The 12,424-nt window shown below is 42.3% G+C and overlaps 1 protein-coding gene across 9 annotated transcripts in view; it reads left to right on the top strand.

Annotated features, from left to right (window-relative positions):
- Positions 1–12,159, top strand: part of LOC135487923 (sal-like protein 3) — a 28,053-nt gene extending 15,894 nt beyond the window's left edge. The window contains exon 4 of one of the 9 annotated variants that reach the window (XM_064772205.1): positions 11,703–12,159. In XM_064772205.1, the coding sequence (XP_064628275.1) occupies positions 11,703–12,011 (309 nt within the window). In that variant the 3' untranslated portion in view covers positions 12,012–12,159. The other 8 variants (XM_064772204.1, XM_064772209.1, XM_064772208.1 and 5 more) reach the window with 8 other exon arrangements.
- Positions 12,160–12,424: the final 265 nt, after the last annotated feature.

The raw sequence follows: 12,424 nt of genomic DNA on the forward strand, positions 1-12,424 counted from the left end.
TCTAACAGAATGTGGTGGTGTAGTGGTATGAATGCCAGACTCCTAAACCAAGGGGTTGTGGGTTCGAAGCCCTTTCTAGGCACTTTGTTCTTTCCATTGGAGTTTGAGTGAGCGTCAGAAGCTGATCTGGAAGATTCTGAGATGAACATTTTTTCGCAACAGTATCGGGTACAAACTAAGCTTTCTTTAGCTGAGTGCAAGATTTGTGCATGCATTCTAATTTCACTATTTTCAGGTTGAGGATTTAGGCTTGAGGCGCACAAGCATTAGAGTCATTTTTTCTGCCCCTTTTACGGTCGCTGAATACTTGTACTACAGAGCTGCTCTGTATTTTTCAGTGTCAACCCCTCAATCTGTCAGCACACGTGCGACCCACAGCCAGACCAGGAGTTGCCAGGCCTGGACTATATACCTACCCCATGAATCGCTGCACATTCTGTTTTAAGGCGTTCGGCACGACGTCTAGTTTAAAAGTCCATCTCGTGACGCATACGAATGAGGGATTTAAATGCAACCTGTGCGGGAAAGCTTTCTACATGCGGACGCACCTTGACCGCCATCTTTTAATGCATACGGGCGAGCGGCCATTTGCTTGTGCCGTTTGTGGGAAGAAGTACCGCCATAAACACGATCTCAAAAAGCATAAAGAATTGGAGCATGAGCGATAGTATTCAGAGTTGGGGAGGGATGCCTTGATTTCATTGGAAGTTTAAGGATAAACATGATCTAAAACAAGCATAAAAATGGATGTATGACTGATTGATTTGAGATCTTTGGACCAAGGTGTGGCCTATTTCACTGTTTGTGTGGAACCTCATGATTATAGGCAGGGCGATTTGATTGGCGATAGACACTGTTTTCATTGTCTGTGTTTCCTAGTTAGTAGTGCAGTTCCAAGCTAGACACTATACACGCTTGGTGTCTCATGTTGTATAGAGTAGAAAGACTCCAAAACATAGTACAGTAGAACCTCTGTATTGAGGACACCCTGGGGACTGACCAGTGCTGTCCTTAATGGAGAGGTGTCCTGATTAAGGAGGTCAAACTGAATGGAAACAACCAATTTGGGACCAAAAGTAGTGACCGTAATAGAGAGGTTGTCCTTAATAGAGAGGTGTCCGCTAAGGGAGGTTCCACTGTACTCTTGTTGACACTCTGCCTCTCTTTTCGAACAGCATCTTTGAAAATAAAGAAGCGTGAAGCGTCTCCTGGTGGTGTCTGAAGGAATTTGAAAATAGTCGATTCTCCTTTGTGCCAGGTAGCAAAATTCAGTAAAGTCAAAAAGCATATAAGTCGTTTATACAGTTCTGTAGGATGTGTACCATGAATAAAACAATCACTTAACCATACTCAAGGCGTTCCATGAATTTATTTTCCAGTCACGCTCGTATCCTTACAAGCCAAGGGCATCCTATTCGACTGAATTTAAGCTCCAGGTGGTCAGATTTGTGGAGGGAAATGGTGGAACTTATGCAGCTGCTGGTCGGCACTTTCGTATCAATGAAAAGTTGGTGCGATACTGGCGAAAGGGAAAAGCTAAACTTGTGGACAAGCATCGTGAAAGTGTGAAAACTAGGGAGCACCATTGAAGTATTTGGACGTTACTTCGGAGAAGACTTATATTCAGACTTGTTTGAACGTCGGTTTAGTCCGCTATTGTCTCACTTCTTCAGCTTTCTCTCTGCCCTTTGAGGAGTGCTAAAATAGGTGTCATTTGAGTTCAATGTCCAGGTTCAAAATCCCTTTCACACTTGCAATAGAATTGTCCAGATTACCAAATCAACGGGCAATTTTTATAAAGTGCTTAAAACATTGTTTTCATCTCCAGCTATTCTGTATTTTTCAGACTACGTCCACAGCAAATGAATATATTGGTTCGTCAGTCTTAATCCCCAGACAACCATATCGGTGCCAGCTTTGCCGCAAATCGTTCTCGTCTGTCCACAGTCTGAGGGCGCACACGGTGACCCATACGAATGAAAGTGGCTTTAAATGTGCAGAATGTGGAAAGGCTTTCTATGTGAAGAAGAAGCTAGAGCGTCACCTATTGATCCATACGGGAGAGCAACCGTTCGCTTGTGAAAAGTGCGGAAAGCCTTTCCGATATAAACATGATTTGAAGAAGCATGTGTTTATGAAACATTACCAATACCAGGCTTGATAACGTTGGAACACCATTGAGAGACATTTGTCAAGAGTTGTGCGTCTTCAATCGACCTGAACTTACACGAGCAGTTGCACATAAAAGGCCATAGATGTCGCCACTGTAGGGAACTCTTTGCCATGAAATGATACACACGGGCCAATGACCGTTCAAATGCAAAGTCTGTGGGAAAATGTCCCGTTATAAAGAGGATTTAAGAGGCACATTGCATCGGAGCACTTTTCTTTTAGCAATGAAAGTCGTGAATGAAGGCTGGCCATGGCACGAAAACAAAACGCAAAGGAATTTGGCTGAATTTGTCTGATTGTATATATTTTTTTTGTTGGTTTTTCTTGCAGCCCATTTCAAGTTTTATCGTTGACTTAGAACCAGTACTTACACTGTTACAAGCATGGTAACAATAAAACCTTCGATTCACGTAGTGATATGAGGTCCTCTGTATTTTTCAGTTTCATCCGTCACCACGAATTGCCTTGGCGTATCCGTGCAGATTCTGTCAAAAGATCTGTACCTCTTTGACCGACCGAAACTTACACCAGCAGTTGCACTTCAACGATGGCCATAGATGTCGCCACTGTGGGAAACTCTTCCCTGGAAAATGGGGTCTGGAGCGCCATGAAATGATACATACAGACAAACGACCGTTCACATGCAAAGTTTGTGGGAAAATGTATCGATATAAACATGATTTGAAAAGGCATATAGGGAATGAGCACTATTCTCAGGGCAGTTGAGGTAGACTAAGCACTATTCTTAGGGCAGTTGAGGTAGACTGAGCACTGCTCTCAGGGCAGTTGAGGTAGACTGAGCACTATTCTTAGGACAGTTGAGGTGGACTGAGCACTGCTCTCAGGGCAGTTGAGGTAGACTGAGCACTATTCTCGGGGCTTTTGTGACACGTTCTTACTTTTTATGGGATTTGCTGCTGTGAACATGTACAGTTGTAGAGGATAACATAAATGTAAATATGCAAAGTATATTGACAGTGTCATTTCAAATTGTATATTGTTTTGTTAGTTCCTTGTGAACGATGGACATTTTGATTCTGACTGTAGAAATAACATAGAAATAAATAGACTTTGTGTTGATTTGTCTTCTTTTATGTCTATTTTATTCAAAAGTGTTGCTTAATCTAAGAGTTTTCAAGGAAAGATTCTCTTGTTGACTCTGTGTTGGATGATGATCACGGACACCTATCCGTCTCCTCCCATGACAACGCTTAAATGCGCTCAATTCACCATGGTGTAAGGCCATTTTTCAGCCTGGACCGCCTGGAAATCACACGCTGGCGTCCATCATGTCCATGGCATCAGTAACGGCTCTCCAACCAATGGTCCTGACGCCGTTCATAAAACTAGAGAGCGGAGCATATTCATGCAGTCCTCTCACTACCGGTACCCCTAGACCAGGCTTAAGTTGGTTTACCTTCAACACTATAGCAACAAGGCCCTCCCATCATGGTGTTGGAGGGGTACTATCGGATAAAAACAATAAATACGGGCCTAAACGCCCCTCAAAATGAACTAATCATTTGTCGGTTTCTTTTGTGTCGTCATTTCTCTTCCCGGTAAGCACATATTTTTCTTTGGCAAACCGATATCTTTACCCACTGTGGTTTTACAGATAATCAAGAAATACAGATATTTCATGACATATTCTCAAGTTCTATCATTGGTGACTAATTCTGGGCCCTCACTTGTTCTTGCAGTCTTCGGCGAGCCAGGACACTTTGAGGAGTTCAGCCCACGGACCGGGCTTAGCGTGCCCAGTATGCAAGCGGAACTTCTTCTATAAACACTCCTTATCAGAGCATATGAGGTGCCACACTGGCGAAAAACCATTCAGTTGCAGAATTTGCGATATGAGGTTCTCGCACGCGAGTTCACTCAAGCGACATGTTCGAGTCCATACGGGAGAACGTCCTTATGTCTGTGAATTCTGCCAGAAAGGATTTATCCAGTCGAGTGATTTGAAAACTCATATATTCTCGCGCCACAAGAAACCTATAGTTGGAAAATATACGTAGTTAGTGAAATGGAATCTAGAGGGTGCTTCTCAAAGAAAACTGAGTTTTGAGGGAGTGTGTGGGTAGTGGTTAGAGAGCTGAACTCGTGACCTGGAAGATGTGGGTGTGAATCCCTTCTGAGGCTCTTGATTCATTCATTTAGAGTTGGGAGGATGAGTTGGCGCTCAGTAGCCTCGCTTTAGTTTCCGCGGGAGACTCCAGGATGATGCAGCACTTTGAGCAAGGATATTACAAGGAAAAGGGCTTATGAAGTTCAACATAACTTTTCTTGCCTTGTGCAGGTATGTCTCTGAACAATTCCATCTGTGTTTTGTAGATATGACATGACTTACTACACTTCTGATTTTGGTGTTGTGTAGGACAGAATGAACATGCTCTAGTATGTTGTATTTTGATCCAAAAGTAAGACAAATCAACATGAGGTAACTTGACTTAAATTTCGTGACTTTCTTATTTTGCAGTTTGTAACTGGCTGTAAGGAGGATAACTTGCAAGGAAATCTTACAACCCAAACTCAGGAAATCATTCCATTTAAATTTCACAAGTGTCGCGTGTGCAATTATGTTGGGAAGCGTGAGGCGCTGGTCAAGCACATGCGCCGACATACGGGAGAGAGACCATATGCGTGTAAAGTCTGCGGGAGAGCCTTCACCCTTTCCAATACTCTTCGGGATCATATGTATATTCATACAGGAGAAAAACCATTTTCTTGTTCGAAATGTGATTGGAAATTCACCCAGAAAAGTAATCTGCGACGACACATGTGTTTAATCCATAAAGGACCATTATAGGGCATACAGTCTACTGAGTTTTACACCAACTGCTACAAGAGCCTGGTGAGACCTTAGCGCTGTCAAAGCCTTGGGTTTACAATGATGTTTGGCTAGGGTAGTTGTGTTGTCTGAAAACCATGGTTTTCAAATGTTGCAGCATTATCTAAACACATGCTTGTGACCTTTGACTATTCACTGCACTCTTAAAATGAGAAGATGATGGGCTCCTCTCTGATGAAACCAGGAAGTCATTAGACCATAATCCCAACAGAGTGTTTTGTGGTTCCCAATTGTTGCCGATACAGTGAGTTCAGAAGCCCACCTCTCGAAATATACAGTAGAACCTCTCTATTAAGGACACCCTCTGGACTTAAAAGTGCTGTCCCTAATAAAGAGGTGTCCTGATTAGAGAGGTGAAATTGAATGGAAATAATCAATTTGGGACCAAAACAAGTGTCCTTAATAGAGAGGTTGTCCTTATTAGAGAGGTGTCCGCTAAGGGAGGTTCCACTGTACAATCAAATCTTACATCTGTTCCTTCTCTTGTCTTTGCAGTTGGGTCAAGCCTTCGGGCCACCACCCTTCTGCCGAACGGCACACAATGTCGCTGCCAAGTTTGCTTGTGACGTCTGTGGGTTCATGACATCTAAGCCCGATGAATTTAAAACACACATGAATTCTCACCTGGACCTTTTTCCATATCAGTGCACGTTATGTAGGCGACATTCGCCAAGGGTTTAGAGCTCAATGCTCATCGGCGTAGCCAAACCTCTGAAATGTCTCATATGTGGTCGCACCTTTGCTAGGAAGGACACTCTTGAAGTTCACATGAACATCCACTCGTCGACATACAAGTGTCAAGTTTGTGGCCACTGCAGCTCTGCAAAGTTCAACTTGAAGATCCACATGAAAAAGCATGAAAAGAAGTAGTTAGCATCGACCTTCACATATTTGCTGTACAATGTATTTCGGAATTATCTTTTGCGATTTGTCGCAGAGACTTAGTTTAAAACCCTTAACGGACACAATCAGGATGGCATAGACAGTGTAGTGCATAACGACTGTACATATCTATACTTGTATCAGCAGTAATTGTGCATAGGGGGCGGCATTGAATGTGACGTCGTGCTCGGTCGCTGGTGATGGGTGTGTGTTGGAGTATGAATTCTGCTTCATGCTATGAGTTTGAGCCTACTAGGTACAGCTTGTGATATTGAGTAGTCTTCCATGTGTATAGTATCATGATAATGAGGAACCGGCGCGATTTATCCGCCGCGTGGCGCTGCAATCGATCATACCGAAACTCTACATTTCCAATGCATTATCATGTTATTTCTGAGCCCGAAAACGATCGCTTATTTTCGACCGATTTCGGCGACGTTTGCATCTTCCTGTTTCAAATCTATTGAGTTATCAGTTTCTTAAGATAATTTTGCGGAAAATATGTGCGATGCCAGTTATTGGGCACGTTTTCTGTTGTTGAAATCCTGTGCAAAAATGTACCAATGGTTTCCCGTGATTGACCTCGTGCGACGTCAACAGACCAGAAAATGACGTCATGGCGTCAGAAGGTACGATCGATTGTGGCGCCGCCACTGGCATTTATCTTAACGCCGGTTCCTCATTGTTCATTCATTACGTGTTAATAAAGGTGTTATATCTTGAGGAATTCAAGTTGTACGCTTTGTTGTTCAAGTTTTATCTGGAGATGTGTTGAATTAACCAGTACCGGTACTGTAAAATCAGCCAGGAGTAGTCCCAACTTTTATGATTCCAGGATGTGCTTTATACCGACATATATCATTGCAGAAGTGGTATGGCTTAGAAATTTGGATCTGTCCAAGATGGTGTGTCGATGTGTTTAAGCCATATGAGGGGCACCTGTGTGAAAGGTCTAATTTACCTGTAAAATGCCTAGATGTGCTTCAACAAGCTTAAACACGTAACACAGTATACATGCTAAAAGCTTCGGTATAACTCCCCCTCTGAACGTCTCCTTTCTTATTTTGCAGTACGGGACACCGCCAGCATTTGTGCCACAACCACACTTCGTGTGCAAAATCTGTGGCTTTTTCTCTGTGACCAGAGACAATCTCGATGCCCATGTTGCAAGGACTCATGGAGACCGGCGTTTTCTATGTCATGTCTGCGACAAGTCGTTCACGCGGAAATTCTCGCTGCGTGAGCATATGAGGATTCACACTGGAGAAAAACCATTTGAATGTCGTATCTGTGGAAAGTGTTTCACTCAAAAGAGCACTCTTCAAGGACACCAGTTGGTCCATCAGGCCAACAAGTATGGGCTAACATAACAATTGCATGACAACTCTTAAAGGAATTTCTCTATATGCACATGCGGCCTCCTGGCATTGGACCGGAAATCTATATATGATGACATGTTTTACCGACTCCGGAAGAGCTAGAAATAAAAACACAGGCAATTGAGTGATGTTATTAGAAAAGATGTAACATTATCTTCCAAGTTTGATCTGTAAAAACCTGTAGCTTGACCAAGCTCTGTGATCCTGGTGACCTCGTGGTTGAGGTGTTTGCCCTGTGAATGGAAGGCCAAAGTTTTGAGCCCCATTGATCGCTCTTCTAATGTGGTTGGTGCGCGGTCGGGTACAAACTGCCTTCTTGCCAGGTGCCTGGCATTAGAGACAGGAGTTTGGAAGCAAAGAGTGTCTCATAAGTCATAAGCCAAATCTGGCTGGCCCTTTCATATAAGGTCTGTCTCTATAATAAACAAACTTTACTCGCGTGATAGTACAGCAAATCTGCCCGGGACCCTGCTGCTGGAAACTGAAATTGTGCATCGAAAGTGACCAGTGTTTTTGGCGATTTTCTCAGTTGCTTTTAAGGACCTCACTTGTCAATATCATTGGTGCCACAAGATTGGAACAATACAAGTTCATCAAAGGAATATTAAGCTGAAATACAAGTCCAAGTGTTACTCATTTACAAAACCTTTTGTTTTTTATAGCGTGGAATTAAAATGAAAATTGAAGCACATATGGCAGAAATATCAGAGACCAAAGAGTGATTCCAAGAAACAGTTGACTGTCTCATCCTCTGATTTGTCTTTCCAGATGGGGATCCTGCGAAGGAGTATTGGAAAGGATTCTCCGTTATACTGCAGCATCCGAGAAGACGGTGTTGCCCGATTCAAATGTAAAATCTGCGGTCATTTTTCCTTGAAAGTCTCGCATATGAAGGAGCACATTAAGCGGCACACGGGCGAGAAACCATTCGAATGTGCGATATGCGGCAAGAAGTTTGCTCAGAAGCATAGTCTGAGAAGCCATAACGTATCAATACACCTCAGGAACAAACTGTCAAATTGAAGTACTGAAAACCGCCAAAGTTTTGCAGCTCTTTTTTCCCCAGAAGTCACCAAGAACTGTGGCATTCCCCTGCCCTGTTTGTGGGAGAAGGTTCCGACAACTTAGTTCAATGAAACGTCACACAAGGACAAAACACTTCTGATATACTGAGTACATTTGACTGATGAGAGTCTGTACATGTGGCATCAACTGTGTAACCTCTCTATGTGAACATTTCTGTAAGGAGGACACCCTTTCTATTGAGGACAGCAATAATGGTTCTAAGTGGACCTTTTCTAAAAGACTTGACCTTTGTAGTTGGGACAACTGTCTAGGGACATCACATGTCGGTCCTAGGAACTGTAATTATATTGTCTTTACCCCTTTGAGCTTCTCAGTTTAAACTGATGATGATCCTACACGCTTTCAGTAGTTTTGCTTTGCACTTATCTATTTCACTGTAACAATACAAAAGATTATCCTCATCATTGACAAACAAGCTAATTTTCCATTTGCTTGTCTTACAGTTGCGTAAAACGTGGACGTCACCTAAATTGCGTCTGTCGCAGTTTAAGTGTAAAGTGTGCGGTATGTCGCTCGGTGGGAAGCAGAACTTGGAGCTTCACATGCGGCGTCATACGGGGGAACAGCCGTATGGGTGCTCCATATGCGGTAGGAGGTTTTCGCAGAGTAGTTCGATGAGACGTCACATGATGGTGGTCCACTCAACGATGGTCAATCTGGGAAATTCCTTTTGTTGAAGCTTTCAGATGTGGACACTAATACTGAGGCATGGAAATAGCCAATTCGGGACCAAATTCAGTCACCTCAAAAGTGAGGGGTCCTGCCATATTGCAGGTGTTCCCATTGAGTATGTTGCCTGCAGTCCTGCAAAGTTACAACATGAATGATATGACTGTCATGTTCAATATTGAATTCAAATGTGACAGTTTAGTCATAAAAAAGTATGTTTCAATTTCATTCCATCATCAACTTTCTGTTTTGGTTTCTTAACGAAAGTTCCTGAGTGCCAAAGTTTGGCCTACTTGTCTTCGATGAAAGCCTAGTTTTGCTTCTGTTCTTTTTAATTCTCAGTGTTTACAATAAGTCCTTTGTAATTTTCTATTGTGTGTTTATATTCAATTCCAACGTTGATCAATGTGTGTAACTGATGTACTGTTGTGATATTTTAGCTTGTACTATACCCACACAACCCTGTGGGAGGACGGCCTCCAAGTTATACTTTTTTTACATGAGACACATCGCTCGACTTGTATATTTCCAGTATGCATCTTCAGGCAACCCACAAGACTCTGGCTCTATACCATTCATATGCCCCGTTCATAAGAACCTCATGACACTGAGCTGTCTAAACATCCACATCAGGAAACACACCAGAGAAAAACTGTTTAAATGTCCGTCTTGTAATATGGTGTTTTTGTGGAGTTATTCGCTCCACAGGCATAACATGATCCGTTCTGGAGAGAGACCGTTTCATTGTCGGGTTTGCGGAGAAGGCTACATTCAGTTGATTAATCTTCAGCATCATCAGGTGGTGAAACATGTCAAACTTTTGTAATTAGGTTTATAAATCTTGCAGTTGTTTCTGTCACGCTACCAGTAACCTTGTACATTACTTTTGTTTTATCAGTTGATTTGTGTAATCAAGAGAAAGAAATACATGTTGATATTGAAACAGATCTGATGTGTTCTTCACATATTTTTGATTTGTGTTCATACATATCTCTCTGCAATGCTCTCCCAGTATGGTTGCCAAGACATTTTCTATACATTTGTTCCATTACTAAGCCAGCTTATTTCCTCATTAGTTAGAAATTTTGAATTTTTTCAGAACCTGGGGAAATTCACTTTGTAAAAAAGATACGGAATAAATTCTGTGGGTTGAAACACCATTGTAAATTATCATTTCATTGAGGTCCTATTATATTTGCAGCCATATTGGAAGAGATTTACGAGCTCCGTGCTTCAGCCAACGCCACCTATAGGCCCGGCAGCAAACACTTGCCCGATCTGTGGACGCCATCTCTCGACGCCCGGATACCTACGGATCCACATGCGCATCCACACGGGAGAGAAACCACATAAGTGCGTTATCTGTGGTGTCAGTTTCTCACACGGTGTGACGTTAGTCCGGCATATGCGTATTCATACAGGAGAGAAACCATATGAGTGCAGATTCTGTGGAGTGACGTTTAGGCAGGCTGCTCACATGAAGAACCATGCGTTGAAACGCCATGGAAAACTGATATTTCTGAGAAAATAAGAAAACGAAAAAAACTGACTGAAATGGGGCTGGTGAAAACAATATATCGACTGCATTAGGATTAGAAAACAGAAATCAAATGGGCAAAGAACACAATATCATCAAGTTTGTGTTCAACCTGCCGCTGATCGAGACTCCATTACATGACTCATTCTGCAATCGAACCATTGCTTTTCAGATACTTGCAAGCTCACTTCTTGTGCAAACTGTCAAATTACCAAAGTTTTTTCATCAAGGTTCAATTCAGTTAAAAAACCATTGTAATCGAATATCTCACTTTCTTCTCTCCGCAGTTCACTGTCTTCAAAGTAGGAAAGTTTGAGACGTGTGCATTTTGTGGGAAACTCTTCCAAGGGGCAACGTCACTGAAAGTTCATCTGAGGATCCACACGGGAGAGAAACCATTCAAATGCATGATCTGTACAGCCGGATTCACCCAGGAATGTAACCTACAGCGCCACATGTTGGTACACACAGGAACTAAACCGTATTCGTGTGTGAAGTGTGGGCGATGTTTCAACCAGAGGTCGAACCGTGAGCGCCATATGGCTACGTGTGGCCTACCAAAGAGATTAGGACCTTTGCCTAAGTTTATACCACAGTGACTGATAGTTGGGAGGTGGTGCAATTTAGAATTGACCCTATGCCATTGGGAGTTGCCATTAATGATTACAGAGGTCAGATTCAATGGAAATGATGAATTGGGGACTGAATGTGGTATCCTTATTAGACATGGTGTCCTCTGTAGAGAGGTTTCCACTAATGAAGGTTTCACTGTATCTAGTCAATGCTGTGCACTTATTTACGACTTGAACTGAAATTGGCTGAAGTAACATCGAACAGTTGTACATATAATGATATATTTCTAAATGTCGTGAGAAATAAAGTTCATGATAATCACTTATTTGGTGCCTTTGAATTTTTCTATAAGGAGGATGGAAGACTGCCTCAACCGATACGCGACTGAGTGGTGGTGGAGATGGCCGGTAGCAGCTGTCTCTTAGGCCTATTAGGCCGTTGGAAAAGTGTGTCCTGAACAAGGAAGTGTATATTGATATTGTTGTCTCTGTTGTTCTCACAGTTGTCTCATCATGGTTGAAGATTCAAAGATCTCACTTTACCGTTTCAGCAGACGTTTTCCAAGCCGGTCATCTCCACATACCAACAGGCCTGGTTGACACGCATTCCTCTGGGAATATCACAGTTTCAACCTCCATTTTCCACAACTGACCCTTCAAACCGTGAAAGACGTAATCCAGAGACATTGAAGGCATACAAGTGCAACCTGTGCCCGGCAACTTTCTCCAACAAGTATAACTGTCGTCGTCACCACCAACTCAAACATCTGAACGAGAAAAACTTTGGATGTGACGTCTGTGGGAAACGGTTCGCAAGTAAACAAAGTTTGCAGTATCACTCGGCATTACATCGCATGACATGAAATCAACACGCCTTTGAGAGAAAGGAAAATTCTTTGGGAACACAACCTGTCTCACTCCTATCATAACAACTTAGCTGTCTTGATAGCAGATATTTCTAAATTGCATATGACGATTGGCAAATTTTGTTAATTTTTCGAGGACTGTTACTGTGAATGTGAGGCGTAAGGCCTATATATGTATCAGGCCGAATACAGTTTAAATGGTGCATTATTATCGTTGTAAATAGATATTTGCTGAAATCATTTCTAATCATTCCTGTTATAAAGATAATAAACAAATTAGCCTTCTGAACATATTTATCTTTCTTGTTGTTATATCTGTCTCCCACAATGATCTGCTGGGTTAGTGTTTGTGATAGTGGGTGATATGAATAAAGAGTAGTAAATGCTTTTATCTAAAACTCCATGTACAT

Source organism: Lineus longissimus, chromosome 5 (assembly GCF_910592395.1).
Source record: "Lineus longissimus chromosome 5, tnLinLong1.2, whole genome shotgun sequence".
NCBI classification, from domain to species: Eukaryota; Metazoa; Nemertea; class Pilidiophora; order Heteronemertea; family Lineidae; genus Lineus; species Lineus longissimus.